The sequence below is a fragment of the Dermacentor albipictus genome, chromosome 2, assembly GCF_038994185.2.
Source record: "Dermacentor albipictus isolate Rhodes 1998 colony chromosome 2, USDA_Dalb.pri_finalv2, whole genome shotgun sequence".
NCBI lineage: Eukaryota > Metazoa > Arthropoda > Arachnida > Ixodida > Ixodidae > Dermacentor > Dermacentor albipictus.
Window position 1 is genome coordinate 93511473 of NC_091822.1, and position 27038 is coordinate 93538510.

The 27038-nt window shown below is 46.4% G+C and overlaps 1 protein-coding gene across 3 annotated transcripts in view; it reads right to left on the reverse strand.

The window, feature by feature from the left end:
• Positions 1 to 261: 261 nt before the first annotated feature.
• LOC135902704 (uncharacterized) overlaps positions 262 to 27038 on the reverse strand; it is a 52018-nt gene continuing 25241 nt past the window's right edge. For all 3 annotated transcript variants that reach the window (XM_065432929.1, XM_065432928.1, XM_065432931.2), the window contains 9 exons: positions 26764 to 27018; positions 24326 to 24670; positions 20395 to 20533; positions 19813 to 19929; positions 14275 to 14510; positions 12812 to 12890; positions 10886 to 11271; positions 3375 to 3521; positions 262 to 1091 (listed from right to left, as the gene is read on the reverse strand). In XM_065432929.1, coding sequence (XP_065289001.1) covers positions 759 to 1091; positions 3375 to 3521; positions 10886 to 11271; positions 12812 to 12890; positions 14275 to 14510; positions 19813 to 19929; positions 20395 to 20533; positions 24326 to 24670; positions 26764 to 27018 — 2037 coding nt within the window. In that variant the 3' untranslated portion in view covers positions 262 to 758. The remainder of the gene's footprint in view (positions 1092 to 3374; positions 3522 to 10885; positions 11272 to 12811; positions 12891 to 14274; positions 14511 to 19812; positions 19930 to 20394; positions 20534 to 24325; positions 24671 to 26763; positions 27019 to 27038) is intronic.

A 27038-nucleotide genomic window follows, 5' to 3' on the forward strand; every position in this document is an offset into this window, starting at 1 on the left:
AGACTCCAGACGAGGTTTTTATTTTCGGTATAAAGAATGGGCAAGGTAACAAAACATTTACCGGAACCACCTTGGGGATGTAAAGTTAAGCTAAGACAGATATGCATCAACATCATCTCACGAAGATTAGATAGTCGAAACGCCATAATAGGTGTACATGTGCCAATCCTTTATCAATCTAATTCAGGCGTATCCATCATCCGCTCAATCACGGAATTGATTTTGCAAGCAGAATATATAGGATGTCTGTCACTGGAAAGATAACACATACAAAAGTGTTTTAATGAAGTCATCCAGCCTAAACAGTACATTTGGTACTTGGTGCATAAAGCTTCTTCTCTACGCGGTGTTCTCGTTTGCTCCCCATTGCTTCGAATGAGCAACAGTGATGCAGCGAATGAGCCAAATGTCTAAACGTTTCAACAGATGCAATGGAACATTCTACAAAAGCCCGACGAGCCTTTCTAGAAGAGTTAGTGTAAACGTAGAGACTGTTTAATTATTCATGAGATGAACGTGTTCACTGCGTCGCTAATGGCCATCAGTGAAATACACGCAATAATACATCGCCATGAATAGGGATGTAATCAGTATATTGGTTACTCATGACTTAAAAATTAAATAATTGTCCTAGAACAGAGAGACCACTCAGACGTCGTTGAGAATTATTCAGCGTCTTTTTTCTCAAAACACATGAAATGTCTCGCTGCGTTAGACACGCCTCGCCCCCACCCTCGGCTTCACAGCGCATCGCACGTTCATATGTAGCGGCATCGCTGCTGGGGCAAGTTGAGCGCGTCGCGCTTGCAGAAAACGCGCTCCCCAATCGATCCCCAGTCGCGCATCAGCACTGCGCAGCCGTCGTCTGGCGTATCGGAGCCCATGGGTCCCATGCGGGAGCAGCCGAGGATGCAGTGCTGGACGAAGAAGAGCACCTTAGGCGCCAGGTATAGTTTGGGCAGGCCCTCGCTGCCGCTCCCCCGCTGCCGCTGCCAGGTGAAGTACGCCAGGCGGGCACCCATGGCCCGCTGCAGGGAAACGCCGCCCATCGCTGACTCGTTCAGTGAGGCCACGGGTGGCTCCATGAACGCCTGAAATGCAGGCGGCCACGCATGAGAACGCCCCTATTTGGGGGGCCCATTGGGTTTGCGACAAACCTATTTACTGTTTATTTCGCAAGGATAGTGCGCGAATTCTCAACGGTGCTGAAATTCTGGTATTTATCCTTCCGAATTACGTCCCTCTTCTGTAGTCGTTACCACTGCTGACTTACATACACATTACGCTAAACTTGCGTACTATACATACTGACAGCTCCATTTCTATGGCTACAGCTAGGCATACTTATACACAATCTTCTTCCTGCATTATTCTAGTTAATGTGAAACACAAAGCGAAAAATTCCTATAAACAATGGCAGTGCGGCTGTGTCATCGACACTGCCCAGAGTCTTGTCAGCCGATCAGCGGGCCCAAAGCAATCATAGCTTCAAGAGGGAGCTGTGGATCCTAGGAGCACGATGACAGAAGCGACGCCATCGTTGGCACTCGTGATTGCCTTAAGCCTGTAAACCACGTAACATGACTGTAGGCAGTGCTAATGACGCTGCCACCGCACTGCTCGTTATGAGAATTGTCGCTGTATATTTTACATAACCAGGAACAACTGATGTAAAATGTTTTGTGCGAGTGTAGTTTCTCGTATTCAATATTATTTCATAAATTATTTCATATTTAGTGGTATGGTTCTTGCTTCCCACATCTCAGCAATGTACGGATGGCACTGCCTTCATGAAAAAAAAATGAATCTGCTTGGATTTTGTTCATCCCAGACAATGCATGTCGAATAAAAATAAACAAAAGTAACTAAAATTTACTACTAGGAACTCTGGTGCTAGTCCGTATGGGAGCTTTAACTATGATTTGAGCTAGCGTGGAAATGATGGTTAGTGTGAATTTGCCTAGACATCATTCGTCGAACATTAAACGGCCTTATGACATTTCAAATTAAATTTGTCGGCATAATATTGTATCATAAACGCAACAATTCTAAATGGCTATGTATGCGCATGGGAACCTATTACTTTCGTGAAATAACATAACTGTATGTTATTGCAAATACTAACGCTCTTGCGGTCCTCTCCTCGAAGTCCTGTTGTCTGTGCTGTTCATTCTGTAGGGACGATGTTCATCCAACTAGCCGAAATTGACACGGTCCTACAGCAGTTATAGAAGCTCTGCTCAAATACCCGAAGGAAAAAAGAAATATGTGAAAGTCCTGCATGGGGTGGATAGCTATAAGGCGCCGCCTAGGGAGGTCCACCCTAGCGAATAGCTGAAAAATGCAACATGTCGAGCCAGTTTGTTCCATATGCAACGAAACTTTCTATGATTGTTGTAAAAGTTTAAATACAAGTACACCTACGCACGCACGCACACACACACGCACGCACGCACGCACGCACACACACACACACACACACACACACACGCACACACACAAGCGCGGCCGAACACAAATACCGATCCTCTTGTTAAGCGGAATTGCTGATTATTAGCGAGAACGATGGACGCCTCGAGCACATCCTGGTTTGAGAGGATGCATGCAAACACGTACACGGCGCAATTCGATTCCATTCTGTCCACAAGAAGCGTTTACTCCCTCATCACCGTGTAGCGGCGCATGCCCGAAGGCGAGCTTTCTGCTCCGTTTTCTTTCTGTCCCCCGCACGTCTGGCGCCACCGCTGCCGCGGATGCGCGGAGGCGAGCGCCATCTGGTGGTGGGCCAAGGAACCCAGCAGCTCACGCGGCGCGCGTACTGCGCTGTTATTGGTCCGCCCATTCGGCAAGAGAGCCGCGGCCACGGTCACGAAGCCCGGCGAGGTCCGCAAAAGAAAAGTTCGCTTTTAAAACAGCATGCTTACCGCAACATAAATGATCAAAGATGTAAATTGGTTGAGCTGCACACTAAATCAAAAACGCCCAGCATGTGATGGGGCACGCTGAGCAATTCCTTTCGATTGGAAGGTTGATTTCATTTTCTTAAAGCCGTTCACATTCATATTTCGTACACACCCGCCCCTTAATGAACGGATCAAACCATGCGCGAAAAATTCGAAGCAGTAAAATAAATTTGCGCAATTTGCTTGACTCAAGCGACGCGACACTGTCTACGGGAAGAAGTGCAATGTTTGAGTGTCGTGCTTTGGACAAAACTTCATTTTTCGGTTTCGCAATGCGGACATTTACCTACCTTCTTGACACGCATCAACAATTCGTTTCGTATTTTTTGTACGCTCACTTGTTGTCCCAGCAGACGTGCTTTGTGCAAAGACTATTGACATAGCGCGAGCGAATGGAGTATGGTTTGTCACCTTCTGTCGGTTCGCCTGAAGGCAGTAGGCGGCGTTGAAGTCGGTCGCAGCCCTCTTGTCCCAGAAGGTGCGCCAGTGGGCCTTCACTTTTTCCATATCCGGGCTCGTCGCCGATGCCAATTCTTGCACGGCGCCCTGGGCTAGGATCTGGCCACGAAGAGGGATGGGTGTACAGTGGCATGGCAATGGTAACCTTCCGGAATTGCATCCTATTCTATGCTGTATTGTTACTACAGGAAGGAAATGGGCAGCCCGCGTTACGCAATTAAAGCAACTAATCTTTCTTGCAGCCCTTGCACCTCACCTCCTCACATCAGGCCTCTGTATCCTGCCTTCGTTCTACTATCATACCAAGATATGCATATCTAAAGAAGCCTCAGAGGCTGCCTTCCCGCTGATGTCATACTCATCTGACTGCAAATATAGGCGGCCACTGTCCTGTTCTAAACTCTCTATTCGTTCCACATACCATAAAGCACTGGAACCCTCTATCAGATGCCATAACTTCAATCTCCGACCGCGTAGTCTTTAGCGAAACAATAAAGCAACACTTTTCATAACGATGCATTCGGCACTCTCTAGCCGCTGATACACCGTCCACGTGCAGGAACTGTCAAAGGTGATGGTGACTGCAATGCTGTTTTTGTTGTTTGTTTTTCAACCTGGGCTCTTTTTCACCTAGTTCTTTTTTTCTTGTTCATTAGCTAATCGTCTTGTTGGATGTGAGTGTATATTCTTCACGAGTGCTTTTCCTTTTTTCTAGAGGTTAAGCTATGCCAACCACAAACATACGCGACCCACATCCTATGCCTACGGGTCCTTAAGGCAAAATAATCAGAAAACATAAGTGACACCTCATGTTCATTATAAGGAGGAATACCGCTTGGCAGTGACTGCATCTGCAATGCGCCACGATGGCATACTGCGTCAAATTAAAGCAACTGTAACGTTCGACTTTGCTATTAAATTAAAGCGACATCTGCGGCACCTTATCGGTTGCATATGCATACTTGCCATCTCTCCCGAATCTTTCGCAATGTTTCCATATTTGGGCGCCTTCTACGATTTTGCAAATGTTGTTTTAAATTGTACGAAAAATAAATTATATATGCAAGAATATTTACGTTCCTAGGTCCCCGAATCCTGCGTTGCAATTCTTCGGACGCATGTTAAAAGAATGCAGGAGTTCATTCGAGCGAGTTTTTACATACAGGTAAGCAGTCACGAACTCACCGTAGTCTAAAATCAATGTTTTGCTGGTCACTGGTTTTGCTCGTGTAGTTTTTCGTGGCTCGTGCGCTGCGTCGAGACTTAAATAGTCTTTAACAAAGTACAGATGTATCACTGAAAAGACCTGTGTGTGCTGCACGGCAAGCTTTATAGAATGCGTGCTATTCTACCTCCCCACCCTCGGCGAGCGGCATTTCCCAAATTTCATAGTGAACAAGTTCGCAGATATGCGTATGTACCCGTACCATTTATCGTTGCAAGCCTATAGTCATCTTGCGAAGAAATCGCTATCAGCTTCCGTCAGCTTCTGATATAACTGACCCGGCGCATCAACCTTGTGAAGCGCAATTATTTTGCTCAAGGTCTCTTTTACGTAGAAATAGAGAATTGAACGTTATGTTTTTTCTTGTATTCAAACGTACAGGTATAAAAAGACGACCGAGGCGCTTCAGCCCAGGTACAGCAATGTGGACGACTAATGTGTATTACCATCATCACTGTGCCTCACATCTCAAAAAATTATTTCAAGCAACCAAGGTCCACTGCAATTCTTGGCTTCGATAGGACCATTTTATTTCCAGTGCTATGGTTAGCAAAAAAATATTTACTAGCAGTTACCTAAGTATCTGCTGATGTCCTCAATAGCTTTCATTTCGCATCTATCCTTCTAGAATTATTGTTCACTTTTTCAAAGCGTTTCAACGTGGCATGCATGGTGGCCCACTGTATTTATATTACTCAGCACATGGTTGCAGTTTCCTTTCGTCAACGGCAGTGGCCGCATTGCAATACGCCCTGTGTGGAAAAACGCTTGAATAGAATGGAAGGGTAACACCGCGGATGGTAAAAATTATTCCAGGGTCATTAATACAACGTCTCTCAAAGCCCGTACTTTGGGCCACTGCATCACGTTTCTCGATCAGCCACAATGTCTGCGAGTTACTGGAGTTCTCCAGTTCAACAAAGAGTTGCCAAGATAAAAAAAATGAGACAGCGCTACCTGACTTGACCTAGCGCATGTGGTGGAGCACGCCATTCGTTAATTCAGCAATGAAAATAAACTAAAATAACTGCATCGCAGCTGCCGCAGTTCACCCTAGCAACTGGAACACAGCGATAATACCACAATACGACTCTAGGGCATCGACGGTCCCAATTATGAATGTGAACAATTCGGACTACGAAATTTTTAAAACGAACTCTCTCCTAGTTTCTATAATTAGCACTCTAAGAACAATTTCTTGGAACGGTACCAATCAAGCTTTCTACCCTTCCCATTATAGTTATTGCAGAACAACGGTTTTCATCTTCCTGCTTGAAGTCGTCCGCAATGGACAACATTGCAGAAATTATGTATGACAGCTTAAAATAACGCGTTACGCTTTTACGATTGCAGGTACCTATAGACAATGCCGCGTATTATATTTTAGATCATGCGGAATTTCTAAAAGTGGGCTGTGGCAGATCACACAGCCCTAAGTTTTGAATTATACATTTATCGAGATTACAGACGTTACTAACGCGATAAATTGAAGTACATATTTGGCGAACAATATTTAACTAACTAGGTGTTTAACTACTTGCTTTATGGAACACATTGCAACTGACCAATTTTAGCAGGTCTGTTTGCAAGACTTGTCCACTGAAAACAAAGTCTCATTGAAACTCGTGTTCTGCCTAACCAAGCAAAAAATTTAGACCAGGGGCGCTATAACGTAAATCTATTCCAAACTTCTCCATTCCAATTCTGCAATCAGGCCAACACGATTGGTCAAACACTTTTTTGGACCACCCCCACTTCACCTGTCTCTCGCGCAACGTCACGATTGCCGCGATAGCTTCCCATGTGATATAACGTGTACACACTCATTATGCATAATTTCACCGAACAAAACAAAAATAGTTATTTTTGATTCGACGCCTTTTTGGCATTAGCCCTCGGCTATTGACGAAAGGTTTTCGGGCTGCACCCAATTCACTTGCCTCTCACGCCAGGCACGTACCCAGCATATTTTTAGGGGGGGGGGGGCACCACCACCACCTCCATCATCATCATCATCATCATCATCATCATCATCATCATAATCATCATCATCATCAGCATCATCATCAGCCTGTTTTATGTCCACTGCAGGACGAAGGCCTATGCTCCCTGCGATCTCCAATTATCCCTGTCCTGCGCCAACCGATTTCAACTAGCGCCCGCGAATTTCCCAATTTCATCGCTCCACGTTGTGTTTTGTTGTCCTCGATTGCGTTTCCCTTCTCTTGGTACCCATTCTGTAACCCTAATGGTCCAACGGTTATCTAACCGGCGCATTACATGACCTGCCCAGCTACATTTTTTCCTCTTGATGCCAATTAGAATATCGTCTGTACCCGTTCGCTCTCTGATCCAATCCGCTCTCTTTCTCTCTTAACGTTATGCCTAGCAATCTTCGTTCGATCGCTCTTTGCGAGGTCCTTAACTTGCTCTCAAGCCTCTGTCCCATATGACAGCACTGGCAAAACGCACTGATTACACACCTTACTTTTCAATAATAATGGTGAGCTTCCAGTCAGGACCTGGCAATGTCTGCCGTATGCGATCCAACCTATTTTTATTCTTCTGTGAATTTCCTTCTCATGATCAGGGTTCCCTGTGATTAATCGACCTAGGTAAACGTACTCCTTCACAGTCTCTAGTGGCCGACTGGCGATCCTGATCTCTTGTTCCTTTGCTCGGCAATTTATCATTATCTTCATCTTCTGCATATTAATATTCAACCCCACTCTTACACTCTCTCTGTTAAGGTCTCCAATCATTTGTTGTAACTCGTCTGCATTGTTGTTGAATAGAACAATGTCATCGGCAAACCGAAGGTTGCTGAGATATTTGCCGTCGATCTTTATTCCTAAGCCTTCCCAGTTTAATAGCTTGAATTCTTCTAAGCACGCAGTGAATAACTTTGGAGAAATGTTCCCTCGCTGTCTGACCCCTTTCTCTATAGGTATTTCCCTGCATTTCTTGTGTAGAATTAAGGTAGCTGTAGAACCTCTGTAGATATTCTTACGCGAAGGACGAGTCAGTAAGACGAGAAACTATTTACAGATTATATTTACAACAACGGTTGCAGCGCTGACCGGTTAGATTCACAGCGCGAGCCCAGTTCGTTCTTCCTCTTTTCTGGAGTTATGGCGCCTACGCGCCTCGTTCAAACAAACAAATATCACACGCATGCAGCAATATTTTCCAAGCTTTTTATGTAAGCGTTCTGTACTCCTTGATTACGTAGTGCCTCTACGATTGCTGGTATATCTACTGAATCAAATGCCTTTTCGTAATCTATATAAGCCACATAGAGAGGCTTATTGTACTCTGCAGATTTCGCGATAACCTGACTGATGACATGGATGTGATCCATTGTAAAGTATCTCTTCCGGAAGCCAGCCTGTTCCCTCGCTTGACAAAATCCAGTGTTGCCCTTATTTTCTTGGAGATTATTTTGGTAAATATTTTATATAATACTGGGAGCAAGCTAATGGTCCCATAATTTTTCAATTCTTTAACATCTCCTTTTTTGAGGATTAGTATAATGTCTGCATTCTTCCAGTTTTCTGGGACCCTTGCAGTCGATAGACACTTCTATAAAGAGCCGCCAGTTTTCCAAGCATTATGTCTCCTTCATCTTTGATTAAATCGACTGGTATACCACCTTCTCCTCCCGCTCTTCATCGTTTCATGTCTTTCAGGGCCCTTCTGACCTCATCGCTAGTTATAGGAGTGTTTCTGTATCCTGTTCATTACTGTTTCTGTTCATTACGTGACTCCTCTGGGTACTGTATACAGGTCAGCTTAGAATTTTTCCGCTGCTTTTACTATATCTTCGAGATTGCTGATGATATTATCCTTCTTATCTTTTAGTGCATACATCATAGTTTGTCCTATGTCAGGTTTCTTTTTTACTGCTTTCAGGCTGCGTTCATTTTTTACGGCTTCTTCAGTCTTTCTCATGTTATAGTTTCGAATATCAGTTTTTTTCGTCTTGTTGATCAGTTTTGACAGCTCCGCGAATTTCGTAACGCTGTGCGGCTGCCAGTCCCACACAACCGCGCCACGTAGAGCGCAGGACTCTGCGATTCTAGACGTACTGCGCTCACCGCGAAAGGTTAGAAAAACACCCACATAAGCACAGCAGAGAAGTGGCTACGTGAGGCTGTTCGACAGATAACTGTAGAAGCGTCATTCAAAACAAGTAATTGTTCTCCACTTCCGGCGGCGTTTTCTCTACTTCCTTTTTAAATAAAAAGATGTTGATCCATAAATATTCTCATAAAAAACGGTCAACATTTTTATTATTCGCTTTTGCTTGCAGTTTGGTTGTTGCCTTGGTTCTCGTCCTTAGTAGATCGCTTAATTTCTCAACTCCTTGCGATTTTTGTTTCCAGTTGCCAATTTTGCACGAAAAGTGCTATCAAATTAGGGAAAAACAGACGAGATAACGGGCGACAGGCATCTTGCTTATGGGTTTAAGGGTTATTACAGGGTTTCATGATGGACGCTCTTTCACATTTTATTTCCCACCTTATCTAACTCATATGACGTGTATATGGTTCCGGGCATCTGCCAGCGTCGCGGCGAGCCGTAACTCAAGGAAATAATGAAGCAAAGGGATAAGTAAAACGCAATTGGCGTTTTCTCCGGCCGCAACTCGTTCCATGAGAGTACAGACCAGCTGCGTAACAGCCGCATCCCTCTCCTGGTCTCAGGACCAGCCTAAACAAAGAAGGTTGAACTAACGAAAGCAACAGCTATGCGCGTGACGGTTGAATAGATGGTGACAACTGAACGCATATAGAGTTAATCGCGTGGGTGCGGAATCTATGAGAAAACTGTCCTTCACATTACAAGAGATGCCGATAACTACCGCCATCTAGAAGGAGTGAAAAAGGCAGCATAATGCTGACCGATGAACAGCTGCCAAGTCTCAACATTGATCTGGCGGCGCTTTAGGAATGCGTGAGGTGTGGTGGCGTGGGCGGGGAGGGTGGGGGTATGACACTTAATTTCGGGGGGGGGGGGGCCCTGGGTACGTGCCTGTCTCACGCGATGTTACAAAACCGCAAAAACTTACCTCTTCAAAGAGACGCGTACGCGTTAAAGATGCATTATTATGCCGAACAAAACTGAATTTTCTTCTGAATAGCCGCAGGCTGCCCCGTTCTGCAAGGAATAAAAGATGGCTGCCGCCGATCGCTAAGGCACGGGCCACTCGCACCTGCCGGAGAGCATGAGTTTATTTTCGTATAGTAAGACTTTCTGCGTGGCCGTGTAAGGTTTTCGAGAACTTTCGGCGCGTTTACGACCTCGTTCCACCAACTCTTCTTTGCTGAGGATCCGTTTTAGCATCATTCTTAAGCTTCCGTTGCATGCCGCTGCGATTGCGGACGAGCCATCGCAAGGTAATTATGAGAAAGCGGACCAATCGCAGACGCCGGCACCACCCTCTTCATCCGGTTACTGATATTCAGTGCAGTGGCTCGGCCCCATTGAATCCCTCTCCACATTAGATAAGACAATTAGATAAGCCAATTAGATAAGACAAGCCGCTCAGTGCAGGCAATGTTATTCGTTTTCCAAGGAAACAACAGTGACTTCCTATGAACGAGGCGAGCATGTGATTGGTTTATTCAGACAACCCTGCGGGTGGCCGCAGGATGTTGCGTCGGCGGTTACGCAAATTCGACGTCAGGACATTGGAATAAGAAACTATTGAAATAGTTTTACGCTATACGGCCCCAGTACATATACTATCGGCTTAAAGGTATCTTTAGAGTGCGCAGCCTTAGCATAGCGCGAACATACTGAACTTCTTTCATTTTCCTAGATATGCTGTAGTCTAGCTTACCCATTCTTGGGCTGCTGCGTAATGCCACTGGAGATGTGCCATGCTTAACCAGTCTTTCGGAACACGCATGTGCTAATGTGGCAAAAGGGGTATGCAAACCTTGACTATATTTTGCCATGTGCCGTGCTTCCTTCTGCCGTAAATATTACATGAACCTTTTTCTGGTTTTGGCACGTAAAACACCATAATTTTTAACATTCTTCCTTCGACAATCATCATACATCGCCTTCGTCCTCATCATACACGGATATGACAGCTGCAGGCGACGACAACGACGTGCGCGTGTCATCCGCTACTCCTGCTACCTCACCAAGTCGAACAACCTACCAGTCAGTTAGTTTCTAACATTTTGTCAGATATGCGTGGTCCCTCTCTCAATCATTCGCTTCTCACCTGCCCCAGCGTGGCGTAGTTGTAGGCCCCGAGACCGTCTTCATAGAAGTACGGCGGCCTGAACCTCTGGTACAGCCTGACGGGCTGGTCTCCAGCATGTCTCATGGCCTCCAGCGCGGCCTGGATAATCGGAGGCTGGGCGTGTCGGATTCTCAGCTCCCTGAGCCACACGTAGAGGTATTGGTTTTCGGTGCTGTCTACACCGTCAAGCAAGTACACCGAGCCGGCCTTCATTGCTGACGCCGGGTAGTCGAAGGCGGGCCCCAGATCCGTGATGTTGTGCCGTGCACGAACCGGTTGTCGCCCAATGGCGACCAGTGAGTCCATTATGTTCGCCATCATGGTGCCCACTTTGCGAAGACGCTCAACCGGAATCTCAAACTCCGCTGTGGTGAGACGATTGAGAGTATAGTGACCATAAGGGGCACTGAAAGAGTGCCGAAATGAGATTTTCCTCTTGCCCTTTGAGGGCGAAATCAGCATGAATTGCCGCGTTCCGCTGATGCTGCGTGCAACCTTAGATGCCACGCCCTGCTCTTCAAAACAGTGGCGGACCTTGAATTCATTGTTCAATTCAATTTTTTTTTCAGTTCCCGTACTTTTCAGAAATTGGCCTTTTCGGAAAGCTTTAACCAAGGCTCACTTTGATATAGAAGAATGCTCCAGTTTTTCACCGTCCTATGACCTGTATATGTCATTATTAGTCTTACTAGCTTTTACTTTTCTCCTCTAGAATCTTTCCATTATTTTGTCGTCACTGTGCGAAATAGCGCAACAGCGGGAATATGTCTGCCGACAACAACATCAGGCTTCAATAAATAACAGTCTTCCTCACTCCCGTTACACTTGCCCGAAATGAAGGACTCACGTCCTCTTACCTAAGAGAGCATGCAAGCAAACGTCCCAGTCCCCTTAATTATTTAGTATAATGCATGTATCGGCTTCGGAAACCCGTTTCGGTGGCCATTGCCTAATGATGTCAGCGTATACTGGCTTGCCCCATTCCGGCGACGTACAACTGCGGCTGCACATGAACGCATTCAGAAGAAATAAATGAGCACAACCTTCTTATTTATCTAAATAAGAATTATCTAATGAATTCTGGCCTTACTGCTGCGCCAATTCGACACTCTTTTGTGTGTCTAATCTGATCGGGTTAATATTCATGTCGTCAGGTCAAGAAATCTTCGTTTGTCTCTTGGCGTCCTCCGTTTCACGATTTCGGCACACATTTTAAAGGAGTTTGTCCTTCATTTTCCTTCATATTATTTAACGTTCTACCACCAAAAACTTATGTGGCTGAATTCTTTCATTTATTCCTTCAAGCACCTCTTGGGCGTATAGAAATGTTAAATCCAGAACGAAGCGGTTAAAAGAGTGATGGAGACTTGAAGTGATGAACAAGGCATATAACAAGTACTCATCCCAAATTATTAACTTAAAATCAAATGTAATGCTGTAGCTCAGCGCACATCATTCATTATTTTACCTGAAGCATAATAAAGTCTCCCAAAAAATGTAATTTTACCTGAAACATAATAAAGCATCCCAAAAAACGAACCTTCAAGATTTAGCAATGGTTATTTGACTTGTATTTTTTTCACCCGCCTTTTATTAGGAACGAAAGTTTCAGATAATCAACAAATGATTACTATTTCGCCGCTTTCACTGCAAGAGACACAATCCTGGCCTATTTGAGGCCGGAATATTGTCAGAGTTTTTATCTGTCTCTAGGAAAAATTCTTGTGCAACTATATTTTGTCCCACGTAGCGCACAACGTTCAGAGGATAATAAAGAATGTTTTTTAATGATACAGTATCCATGAATTACATTGCTAGCATCAATGTTTCAGTGATTGAACACTTTATAATCCTGTCCTGAATATGATCGCATCAGATGAAAGGATCTCCGGCGGAAATACGTACGCAGAGTGATGGACATCACACCGCCAGGAAAAAGGAATGTTTCGTCGGCGTATTTCTTGCAGACACTTTCTTTCGTTAGCTGAAATAGAAACCAAAAAGTAATAAATTAGTATCAGATACCACCTATAATACTCAAGTGTCAGAGCCGTGCTTCCCTGCAGTGAAAAATAATCGAATGCTTAACTGAACATTGTTAGATGAAAAGATATGTCTACATTTAACCACATAACGCCACCTAATGGCTTTACGCGGTTGTGATGTAAAACCGGACCCCTCGGTTCTCTTTCTTCTCGTTTAGTATATGCTTGCGTGCTGGCGTGCGTGCGTGCGTGCGTGCGTGCGTGCGTTCGTGCGTGCGTGCGTGCGTGCCTGTGCGTGTGTGTCTTTTTCACTTCGATGAAGGCTGGTCCTTCCACCGAAACATCGCAAAAGTCCTTCGTGATAACGATACCTAAAACATGTCCGAGAGAAAGTAAAACATCTCGTATACCACACTACCTCTATTTTATTGTCCTTGACCATCACAATGAGTGCATCGAAGTTCGTGTTACCGTAATCTAGTGTTTGCCTAAAGCTCGAAGCTTGTTCACATAGGAAGCGAGCAAAAGATTTGAGTGGGCAGAATACGAGTTGCAACTGCACTATAAGGAATTAGTCGCTATGTTTGAGATTGATTCTTCTTTTATGGTATGTTTGAGAGCAGGAACGATAATTTTCCTAATTTTGGCTAAGGAAAAGCATCTTTAATGTTTACTGCTGGAATGGAGTCGCGATAAAAAGTCATGAATTTATAACAAAACATTTTGTTCCGCAATGACTAAATTTTAGCCACTGTCGCCAACCATAGCTGCGCCCTTCATTTATCCATGTACTGCTTAAAACTAGCGTCCACATTATAATTAAGCGCACCCGCGTGCATCCCTGGGGAAACGGCAGTTACTTTTCACAACGTGTGAAACTAAGAGTCAAGTCACCTAAAATATATATATATATATATATATATATATATATATATATATATATATATATATATATATATATATATATATATATATATATATATATATATATATATATATATGGTTTATAGGAGCAAGGCCAAGGTATAGTCGAAGAGCACCGAGAAACACTGGTATAAAGCAATCCAGTAAGTGGCAAATGACAAAGCGTAAATGCAACATGGCTGTATAAATGTTTAAAGCATTTCCGCTGCATAGCGTAAATATACCATTACATAATGCCAATGGCAAGTGATGTAGGTCATGACCGTAGAAAATTTTCCACACGTGGCTCGCACAATAAATTGTGTCACTGCCAGTAGCACAACCGCCTCACCGGGGCCCGTGAGCGCAAGCGCTCAACAGGCGAAGATCAGGCGCTGCCCCAACGTACTTATCGCGCTAGTGAATGGCCGAAATGGCGGTTTAGTGCATCATGATGTGACGCTTTTGCCAGCGACTTGCCTGGGTAGCACTCGCGCTTTCGTATTTCCGCAGTCCGTTCATCAGCTTGATCACTTGTTCCTTCGGGTCCAGAAGAAGCAGACCTAAGTGGAAGGCCAGCATGCGGCGCATGGATGTTCTCTCGTTGGTGCGTGCAAAGTGCCCCAACACTGCCAGGGCGCGGCGGTTTGCGTACACCTCGTCGTGCAGCTCAAAAGGCGAACGGCCGTACTGCACCAGGAGTTGCTTCCAGCGATCTGCAATCGAGAGCAATACGCGAAGCTGAGTGAAGTGGCAGTTGTAGTTTCTATAGCAAAAAAAGAACAATATATTGATAGCGGAAAACTTTGTATTTATACATTTCTTCCGCGAGCACTTGAAATTTGTCATAAATAACTGCGCGTTTTTTTCTTTCTTTTTTCACAGCCAAGGATTGCCATTTGCTGCCTTAATGAAACGAAATAATGTGAAGCCTGATGTGCGTCGTAGGCATGCTGTGGTGTCTCTACTTTTACGCTGACTACCTTCGCGCACATGAGCACGCTCACGTGAAGGTGTGCAAACAGAAACGTAAGGCGTAGAAGACTCAGAACCCCAAATCGTAGCATCCCTGTCAGTTTCTCCGCGGCAGTGTGATACGTTAATAGCGGTATTCGCTCATGCGGATCGAGTCTAATACCACTGATGTCGCCGTGCATAGGCGGGTATTATGCGCTTATTTACACATTTCTGATACAAATACTGGCATGATGAGCGCCATCGGAGCCACCTGTGGAAGAAGACGACGACAACGAACACATGAGCAATGGCGCGAGTCATTCATGACGATGATAGCTTTCTGCTCATGCAGATTTGTTAACAGACACGAAAAATGCGCGGACATACACAACCTTCCTGCAAGAACTGCTAGGATGAAAAGCGTGTATTGCAAAGACGATTAACTCAAGCAGGCTAGGTGACTATCTGTCACAGCCCAGTTTCAAAGGGAATGACAATGAAGCACCATCATCCAAATATCACTATCAGTCTCACCATCATCACATGATGGTCGAGTATACTGTCACGTGGTAGTGACGGTAAAGAGAGAACACAGTAGCAGTACTGTGAAAGACAAAACTAGCTTTTATTGGGCGAACCTGTGCCCACAAAACAGGCTACACTTAAAGCACAACGATAGCGGCGAACACAGTCGGCGATCGTCGAAAATCTCATCAGCGGGTCAAGCGCGTCGGCTTTTATAGATCAGTCGTCGAATGTTCCAGATTAACGGATGGGACCCGCGTGTCTTCCACAAAGTTCTACACTATTCGTGTCACGCGATGAAATCTGATACCACAAGGTTCGGCGACAACAGACACGCGGATAGAAGCGTCGATAACTTTCTAGAAACGTCGGATACATGCAGGCGCGTCCCTCGCTCTGCGATTACAGTTGTTAAGCGGCGAAACGTAGTTGCCCGATAAAGATAAGTACACGTGTCATTACCCCCCTCTTAAAAAGCATCGACCCGATGCTGCAAACAAACGAAAGTAACAAAGAAAAGCACTCGTAGCAAAGAAAACAACAAACTAAGGAAGTTCATCAGCGTCCCTAAAATGGTTTAAGGCGCACCACGTGGACCACTTCAGATCGTGCGCGGCGCCGCTGTGAGTGCGAAATGCCGTCTGGCACGACCTCATAGTCTAGTGCGCCAATACGTCGGATGACCTTGTAGGGTCCGAAATAGCGTCGCAGCAGCTTCTCACTGAGTCCTCGCCGGCGTATCGGGGTCCATACCCAAACACGGTCGCCGGGCTGTTACTCGACGAAACGTCGTCGGAGGTTGTAGTATCGGCTGTCGGTACGCTGCTGGGTCTTGATCCGTAGGCGGGCGAGCTGTCGGGCTTCGGGCAGCGACGACAAACTGCGACATGTCTTCTTCGCATTGGAAGACGCTGCCAGGACGTGGTTCGAGAACAGAAAAGCCACGTTAACGACCTGGGACCTTTTCCGAAGCGCCTTCCTGAAGACATTCACAAGCGTCGTTCGCCGAGAACGAGCCCAAGCACTACTGGAAACCCGAGTACAGCTGCCCAACGAGACCACGGCGATTTTTACAGAAGAAATGAGCCGCCTATTCCGCCACGCCGACCCGGAAATGTCCGAGGAAAAGAAAGTCCGGCTACTAATGCGTGGTGTTAAGGAGGAACTTTTCGCCGGTATGGTACGAAACCCGCCGAAGACTGTCGACGAGTTTCTTCGCGAGGCCACTAGCATCGAGAAGACACTCGAGATGCGAAACCGGCAATTCGACCGCCGCACCAACGCTACAAACTATGCCGGAGTTCAATCACTGGCCTCCGAAGACCTGCGCGAGGCTATCAGGGCAGTCGTACGAGAGGAGCTTCAGAAGATCTTCCCGTCGTCGCAGCCTCAAGTGGCCTCGATCGCTGACATCGTCAAAGATGAGGTTCAGCGGTCGCTTGGAGTCCCGGAGGTGCAACCTCAATTACCGCAACCCCAACCCGAAGCGATGACCTACGCCGCCGTCGTACGCCGTCAAGGCCCTCCTCAGCGACCGCGCCAGGGCCCTGTAACGCCGCAATTTCGTCGTCCGCCACCGCCGCCGCCAGCACGACCACCCGTCGCCCAGCGCACCTACGCGAGGAAGACTGACATTTGGCGTGCTCCTGACCACCGCCCGCTCTGCTACCACTGCGGAGAAGCGGGTCACGTCTACCGACGATGTCCGTACCGGGAGATGGGACTGCGAGGTTTCGCCGTCAACGCGCCGCGTCCACAGCTTGGAGAGCGCCCACGTGACATCGCCGATTACCTCGCCGCTACTCAGTGGAGCCCTCGACGGCCATCCCGTTCGCCGTCACCAGGACGCTACCTGTCGCCGCAGCGCCGACCATACACTGGCCCAGCCCGGGGCCGGTCAGCGAGCCCATATCCGGAAAACTAAAAGCAGCAACCGATGGAGGTGCGGTTGCTGTTCGTCGAACTGACGAAGATCCTCCGCCGCCGACGAAGACGACGACGAAACGATCTCGACGACATAACAACGACACGCCGCCGCCCCGACGAAGTCAGGAAGGCAAGACTACACCGACGAACGACGACTTGACGACGCGACGTTCCAACTTCAGTTCAACACGACGCAGCCGTGATCCGACGCCACGACCTAACTGCAACGCCAGACAAAGAACCACCGACCTCGACGTGCTTCTCGGCGGCCACGCAGTCACTGCCTTAGTCGACACAGGGGCTGATTACTCCGTCATGAGTGGACACATCGCCGCCCAGTTGAAGAAAGTTAAGACTACGTGGGAAGGCCCTCAAATTCGAACCGCTGGAGGACACCTCATCACCCCGTCTGGAGTCTGCACGGCAAGAATTACCGTTCATGACCGGACTTACCCAGCACCTCCACCAGATGTCACGTGGTAGTGACGGTAAAGAGAGAACACAGTAGCAGTACTGTGAAAGACAAAACTAGCTTTTATTGGGCGAACCTGTGCCCACAAAACAGGCTACACTTAAAGCACAACGATAGCGGCGAACACAGTCGGCGATCGTCGAAAATCACATCAGCGGGTCAAGCGCGTCGGCTTTTATAGATCAGTCGTCGAATGTTCCAGATTAACGGATGGGACCCGCGTGTCTTCCACAAAGTTCTACACTATTCGTGTCACGCGATGAAATCTGATACCACAAGGTTCGGCGACAACGGACACGCGGGTAGAAGCGTCGATAACTTTCCAGAAACGTCGGATACATGCAGGCGCGTCCCTCGCTCTGCGATTACAGTTGTTAAGCGGCGAAACGTAGTTGCCCGATAAAGATAAGTACACGTGTCAATACAAAGCAGGTCGGCCCACCAGTAAAGCAGTAGCTCGCCTCGGTACCCAGTAGCGTCCCGTATTCGTCTTTCCGGCCGCCGTCTTAGCAAGTTCTTCCTCCTTTGTCTCGGCGCGGTGTTACGTTTGGCGTGTAACACCCTGGGCAAAAAGGATGCTCCACCACCATGCTTCATCGAAACGAAGGATGAATCCCTAATTTTCCATGGTTGTCTCGAGTGGATGAGCGGTCTGGCAGGGCCCCGCAGTGCTTACAGGCCCCTTCGTGCGTGTGCATGCCTAAGCGGAACGAAGGATGGATGCCTAATTTGCGGTGGTTGTCTAGAGTGGATGTCTGTGCGGCGGACACCCCGCAGTGTTCACAGGCCTCTACGTGTGTGTGCATGAAAACCCTTTCCGCGAACCAGACGGGACCCCCGGGCTGCCGCCAGCGGAGGCACGCTCATGAAGACGTCAACTGGGACAATGGATCCGCCGCCTATCCACAACCAGATGCCCTTTCCAGGAACTGTGAAACTCTACAGGAGGACTTCCGCGAATCAACGTCGCCTAGAAGAAAGTATAAGCGCCTACGATCCCGGACCTGCTGGTTGGCACCTGCGGAGGCGCGCTCGTGAAAGGTCGCCGGGCGAGTGGGTGCCACCGCCAAGCACTGTGGAACTCAGTGCATATCACGTGACGTTGACGTTAGCAAGATACCGCCTACGCGGGTGGCAACCAGCAGGTCCGTGATCATAGGCGCTTAAATTTTCTTCTAGGCGACATTGCTTCGCGGAAGTTCTCCTGTAGAGCTTGGCAGTTCGTGGAAAGGGCGTCTGGTTGTGGATAGGTGGCTGATCCATTGTCCCAGTTGACGTCTTCACGAGCGTGCCTCCGCTGGCGGTAGCCCGGGGGTCCCGTCTGGTTCGCGGAAAGGGTTTTCACGCACACACACAAGGGGCCTGTGAACACTGCGGGGCATCAGCCAGACCAGCATCCACTCGAGACAACCACCGCAAATTATGCATTCATCCTCCATTCTGCTTAGGCATGCACACACACGAAGGGGCCTATAAGCACTGCGTGGCCCTGCCAGACCGGTCATCAACTTGGGAAAACCACGGCAAATTAGGAATCTATCCTTTGTTTCGATGAGGCATGGCGGTGGATCGTCCTTTTTGCACAGGGTGTTACACGCCAACCACACATTGAATAAACCATGCAAGTTTCGTACTAGAAATCGGCTCGTCTTTGCCGGGTCGCCATGGTCTACGAGATGTCTGCAGCCCGCCGAAAACGCCACGCTATCGAATAGTAACGCCGATCGATCTTCGAAAAACAGGCGTCGTAGCTGAGGGTGTTTATGTGGGCAGCTACGACATTCCAATAGTTTCAAGGTGACTGGACTCTTCCGTAAGCTAAAATTTACCCTGAACCCAAGCACATCGGCCAAGTGCATGCTAGAGTTAGGTTAATATCTCTGGTAAGCATCTATTGTCAAATCGGGACCACGCACTGAACAAGCAGTTCCGAACAGAAACTACTTAGTTCTGGTTCTCCGTCGTCTAGTATACTTGCCAGCATAGCAGTTCATCGCCTACATATGTGTGAGGTTAGAGGCTGTGATTTCTTAAAACCTACCAACAGTAATGTAATAAACACAGGGTTTTGCACAGGGTGCATCACTTTCAAAATAGTGTCCAAGTGCTCATAAATATGCTAATAAAATATGTCTTACCAGCAGTTATGTTGTCCTCGGTGTAACTAGCCAACGCAGAAATGTTCATCTGTTCGAGGATATCCTGATTTGTCTCGTTGGTGACAGGGTCAACGTCCTCCTTCACTATTTCTGAAACTGAACAGAGTGACAAATGTTGCAGGGGCAGCTGGATACGCCTCCCTCGCATCGCCTTAAAATGCATCAGCTACACTTTTGCTCCACGAAAATGCGCATCGTGGCGGAAGATTCTTTAGGAGAAAGTAACACAGCACAAACGTGCAGTTGTACTTTGGATTGCAACCACGAACACACACACAACTCGCACAAAACGCAAGAGTAACGAAAACAGACACGGGATAGACAAGGGGAACGAAGTTGTAAAAGAAACTCATCAGGTAGCTCACAATTTTTTTCTGCAACGACGACCTGAATATGAGGCACGCTGCAGTGTTAATCTCGACCACCTGTGCTTCTTTATTGCGCATAGATCTGAATACAAAGTCATTCTTGGGGACAAATCGCCTTAGCCACTATGCCTCCAGAGCGGGTTTGAAAAGTTTCATCGCTCTGCCGAGATGGAATGCGAATATGAGCTCGTACTTAGCATGTCACCATTGCTGAGTTCATCTTTGTCTGTCGGCTGTTGTCCAAGTGGCACCAAAGTCTTGTTGTAGAAGCCTTCCGATGAATGTTCGTTCCAGTACTTAAAGTAGTGCCTTGCCCTTTCGGTAATGTCGATCTGCAAAGAACGTGGAAGGTCATACAGGGAAGGTTCAACATTGAATTATGCTGTTCCATATTTTATTTATTTAGTTCATCTCAAACTACTCAGAAACGCCCTCGTGCTAGGGTATTAGACAGGATAAAAGGGAATCTGCGTATCCCTTTGATTTGCTATTGACAAGTGAATATTTCTGGACCGCAATGTCATGCACATTGTTAATAGAATGTAACACAATTTGAACACTATGATCACTCTGACCATGCTGAATCACACGTGTTGAATTAGGATCGTATGATTGTGGAGCTTATACAGTTTGTGCGTGTATTAATTAAACTAATGCTGGATAATGCGGTGTCTTTATCTGGCGTACCTGCTCTTTCTCGGTATAAAACATGCTCCAAAATATTCCAATAAAGCTGATATGTTACAAAAAGCGCTGTGTGATCTGTAATAATCGTAGGTAATCGCATTCCACTGAAGAGTTGTTTCGTCGTTTCAATGTCATACAGAGATAAAACATTTATGACACTTATCCGTCAAATACAAAGTGCACCGCTCCTAATCAGCGGGGCTTTATAAATCTCGCAGGTCTTCACTACATGAAGGCAACAGACTTGAGTGCCAAACTATAGACATCCTACACCTACCTTAGTGCATGTAAAAGTGCTGTATAGACTCATGTTTTCTCTCTCCTTCTTTCACTCCCCATTCCCCTCCCCACATGTAGGATAGCAAACTGGACTCAGTCTGGTTAGCGTCCCGGTCTGTCCTTCCTCTCTCTCTCTCTCTCTCTCTCTCGCAGGTCTAAGGCCTCATGATCCTTGTGTGTTTCGAAACCAAGGCGAGCTCTCTTTTACCGAACTCAACACGGATTTCGCGCTATGCCTGTCCCAGTTGTTAAACATATTGTGAAGTAGTCACAATATCCTGCAATGAATTCACATATTCTGACTCGAGTATTTTTAGGGCTCATGAATCGGGTCAAATTAAAAGCTACTGCAGTTGGTTTGTACAACACTAACTCTTTCAGTGACTTGCATAAATCTCCCTTCTGGATTTTAACATTCCAACGTGACTTTTTTCAAACCACATGACGTTCCGCATTCTTCCATACAGAGTGATATATTAGTTTCTAACTAGCAATCATAATATTTCGGCTTGTGATTAGCTTCTTTCCTTTTCAGAAACTGAATTCCGCTTTATTCCCTGCACACTATTTTCATTTATACCACCCGGGTTTTTCAATATTTCTTTTTTTTTGTCATCATCTATGACGGATCGCATTGTTTTGTCTTAACATGCACATTTATCGAAAAAGCAGACGGTACTTGCGCGACCAATCGTAACGCCTATTAAAAAGATTTTGTAATTGTATTTTTTAAATATTCACATTAGGATATACGCTGCTGCTATACTGAAATTCAAGCTGAGTAGCAGTAAAGTATTGTTTTGCTTCTAGCATCCTAGAACCATATTCGGGCTACCCGGCCTTAAAGTGTGATGCTACGATATACATTCTTGTTCTCATTGACATTTCTAAACAGTATCTGTCTAGCACTTTGAGACAATACTAAGTGAAACCACAACACCTTTCATAGTGACTTTGGTGATGGATATCCCGAAAGTGGTGTTATTCTTTAGATTTATGCTAAGCAGACACGATTTCACTACTCCCCGGCTTCAATTTCGCAATTGGAACACGTGCCCTAAAGCGCATTGTAGGGTTTATCGAAATCACGAATGAAATTCTCCTTCCTGCTAATGTCTATATAACCCTTCAGTCCATCTGCAAAAACGGCATCAACCTAGATATGGTATTTGCCTGTTGGATAACTTATAGGGCGCAATTTTTAATACCTGTGGTGTCTTCATGTTGCACTCTGCATAACACAAGTTTCGAGTTAATAATTTTTATTATATTCGTACGACACGTATGCACGTTTTGTAATACCTCTCTCACCCTTTTGTTCTCGTCCTCATCGAGTAGGCTACCCAATCGAATGGAACTGTCACGCCTTGGTTTTATCGCTCCGAGCTAAATAATTTGGCAGCTCTCTGAACCAGAATCCCACGATGGAGCGAATTCTGCATTCATTCCGTGGAAGCTCAATACGTGACCTGTTGCGCCGCAAACGAGCCATTGTAGCTGAGCGACGTCGCGCTCATGCGGGGAATAAATTAGCAAAGTTCGGCGTGGGAGGAGGCACGGTCACAACAGTAACTAAAAGGACGATGCAAACGGCTCTGTTCTTTCTTGTATACGGTGCGTCTTTTGTATACTAACTTTTTCTAAGCCCGACTGCTTAGCAACTCGTTGAGCTTTATATGCAACTGAAAGAGCAATTCGGTCGCGAAGCGGGCACATCATTAGCGAACACAAACGCCCAGCATTTACTTTTATACGCCTCAACCACTGAAAGTGTAGATACTGTGGTACGGCAGTGAGCGTATGTGTACCACATTTCACTGAACCAACCGTACATTTCAACATCGTTATTGGCCCTAAAAGGAGGTTCTTCAGGTTGTTCACGCGCTACATTAGACATTTCTAGCATCCAAGCGGGTTCAGATTATTAACTCATTAATTGTGTGTGCGAAAACATAGACAGGGTCTCCATCCACCGTGGTGGCTTACCGACTGTGGTTGTTGCGCTGCTAAGCACGACGTCGCGAATTGAAATCGTGGCCGCGGCGGCCCCATTTCGACGGGGGAGAAATGAAGATAGGCCCGTGTACGTTGTATTCGGTGGACGTTTAAGAGCCCCGGTCGGTAAAAATTAATCCATAGTCTGCCACCACGACATGCCTCAATATCAAATCGTGGATATCGCGCGTGAAACCCAAGATTTAAATTTTTAACTTGAAGGGGCAATGCAGTGCGTGGAATGATAAACAATATAAACGAGGCGCCGACGGTTTTACCGCGTCACTCATTCATTTTCGGCCGCCCATGAGGTAATCCCCAAGTGATGATTACCCAAGAGTTAATATAGATAACCCAATAAAACTAGAAGCATGAGAGTTTAACTTTATGTATTGATAGCATTAGCTCATTCATCTGGAGGGCGTGGCCAGAGCTTGCGAAGATTACGAAATTTACCAAACTCGAGCCGTCCTGCATAGCACTCCTGGACCGCATATTTTTGTCATGAACCGCCACGAAGCAAGCGCATCACTGGATTAAATCGCCCTGCCAAGCCTTGCGTCACTGCTCTGTCACTTTTTAGCCGGTAACACACGAGGCTAAATGTACTGTTCATTCATACGTGGTACGTTTGACAGCACTTAAATCGTGGTGAGCAGGCGGGTGTGAATTGTTTTTTTTTATTGTTTTGTTTTGTTCTTGTTTTCTTTTGCTTTTTCCTATCTTGGCGGGCTTTCGTTAGGCACACGAAAATAAAATGACAGAGTAACTAGCAGCAGGATCAAAAACGGCTGAACTTGATCTTTCTGAGAATGTTCTACAACTTTATCGTAGTAAGTTTTTTTCCCTAAAGTTAATACTTGCGAAGTTGCTTAATGACTGTACTCATTGAGGAGTTAAGCAGAATACAAAAAAAAATTGTGCGACCTATTTCATACTTATTTCTGGGTTTCAATGTAGGGTTTGAATTAGGGTTTGAATGTACTTAAGTGGACTTATTCCATGCCAACAACATGCATTCAGTCTCCTCCGCCTAGGTTGCTTCGGCATATTTTTTGTGCATTATTCTAAAGTTAGCTTATTCGTCATGTGTGCAGGCACGACTCGGACCAAATCGCAGAGAGTTTTGTAGCCTCGGAGGCCGCCGTATCGCGCCCACTCACCTGCAGCTCGAAAGGCTCCGACGGGTCCCTGGTGTAGCGAAAGCGACGCACGAACGACACGATCGGGTGCAGGCCGTACTCGAGCGACAGCTGCAGCATCCTCTCCACGGGGTCTTCGTTCGGATCAAACACAACGTTAGGGAAATTGAGATTGAAGTACTGCGTGACGTTAGGCAAGACATCCAGGGAGTTTCTCAACGTTTCGCTGTACAAGTAGCACGTTCGGATCATTATGCTTTTCAACGATTTCCCATCGGCCTGTATTCTCGGCCCTCGGCCGCGTACCAGGCGATGCGGTGCACGGTAGAACTGGACAGGCCTCTCGGCCCCCGGCACCGCAGCCTCCTGCGAGAAGGTGGGTGCAGGAAAACGTGGCCATTACCAGTGCGCAGCATGCGGGACGCGTGACGTACAGTCAAAACCGAATAACAAAAAAGAGGCTTATGCCTTAGAACAGCTTGTATATCTGGTAACTTCATATAGCCAACTTGCCCTAACTAACCTGAACGATCTCCTTTGGTGCGTTCGCTATAAACGAACTGTTCATCGATACCACAAAGCGGAAACAATGAAGGAAGTTTTTTTATTTAATACCGAACTATACGCGTACTGTAGCAGGTAATTTTTGGCAGTAATCTTGCTGCGCCTTGAACTGTTCCCGGAGTGGCACTAAGAATGGCGCTTCCATGGCACGAGATAGTGCCCGCTCCAGTTTACGTGCATGAACTGTGGCTCAGTATTGGAGCCGCAGCTCAAAAGTGCGCCGCGAAACGCCGGCCGAGGCGGCACAAAGCTTGGCAGCGTGCGCCGCGAGTTAGATACATGGAATGTTTAGTTCGTTATAAGATAGGTATGTTCATGATTAGAATATAGAAAGCAGTGCGCAAGAAATGCAGACAAACCTACAAGACAAGGAGTTATCTTGCGTGAGTATCGGTCAGTAGGTTTTTTCGCGTGCCATGCACACGATTCTGATTTATCGGGGTCCGTAAATTGCGGTTCAGCTGTACACGTTTCTGGCGAATAGCCTGAAGAGTGTGCAGTAGACTTCATATCATATAACCAAAACTGTAGTAGAAGTGGGTGTAGTTTTGTTTTAGGGAGTGTAATAGTGCATCCACGGGATGGATGGCTGCGCAGACGACTATTGTGGGGCCAGTAATGCCGCAGCCCATTCAACCGCGAAGAGCATCCACACGATGGACGAGGCGAGCAGACGCATGTCCAGAAATATTGGGCATCGCCCCTATAAAATCTGTTGAACTTTAACGCCATAACCATTATTATTACTCAACAGGTAACATTTTTCAAAAAATGCACTTTAACAGATTGGCCAAGTTTCAACCAGTTTCAGTTAGTAACTCGAGAGGGTACTTCCTCCTAATAACGTGCGCATTTGCGGTACTTACCCTAACTTAGCTTTTGCTTTATAGCATGCAGTGCTTTGTTAAGGCCAAAGTTACTGCGATAAGGCAGCACGAAGTGCTGACGAAGTTTGATAAATGCGCATGTTATTACAAGGAAGAACCATCTAAACGTTGCTAATAAAAACTTGGAGAAACTGGGTTGATCTATTGAAATATAATTTTTGAATCTGCTGCCCTTTGAGTTACGTTGGAACGTTGCCGCGAAATTCAACAGATAGCCGAAGGGGCCATATTCAATGTTTCTCGGTATGACAGACAAGGAAAATTATTGCTCTCTTCCCCACACTCTCCGCGAGTGCAGGGTTGGCTTCAGAGAAGCATCAAGGTGGAGGTCGCAGTAACATTACGTAGCTGAGATGACTGTTGGTTTGTTCAAATTGTGTGATGTCGGGTGTTCGTTTCCCAGAAAGCACTCTCTTTAGGGAAAGGACAGCGCTTGTTAGCAGGCCTACCAGGTATTCTAGGTTAACTGCGCGACTTTTGACAACCAGAATACGGGTGTTAGAAGCAATTAGGCATTTTTTGTTTGTTCTAGTCGAAAATGGCGCGCTTACAACAGCAATTCGTGACGAGTAGTAACGTGACATGCCGCGCGGTTGGCTTTTTTTTTCGTTGTGTAGAAGGAATATAAGGGAGCAAAACGCTCCCTAATATGTGAGTTGAAAACGTAAGTTTATTTGGCGGACATAGGCCCAAAACGCTAACATAACATATTCAATGATTACAGCAAGCACAGTCCAGTCACCAAATCAATCTCACTGATCCCATTCATGCAACAATAAATAATGAATAAAGCTTTCTTGCTTCAAGACCTAGTAGTGACAATGAAGAGTTTTGTAGTAAATATTTCACCGTTTCATGAAAACCCCGCTTCAGATAAATTTCAACGTAAGCGTTGAGATTATATTTCTTTCTTTTAATCCTTGCTTGTTTTGCCTTATTGGAAAGCCGGTGATCAAGCATAACACGAAGCCGCTGAGACGGAGTAAAATCGTGGGCTCGGATACGCACCCCGGGGCCCTCGTCAACAGCCTCCTCCTCCTGATCGACGAGAGATCGGCGCTCTCCGACGCTGCACGAAAAGTAGTTGAGATTTCTGCAAGGGTTCATAAACGGCTCAATGGCCCCCAGCAGTCTGTGGCGGATGGCGAGGCAGGCCGGAGTGGAGCAGCCCTCCATCCAGGGAAATGTGTTGGCCGAAGGGTGCTTGGCGAACCTAACCAAGTATGGCAGTCTCCTCTTCCCCTCTTCCGGTTCCCCGGGTTGCTGTGAACAAAAGGGACAGA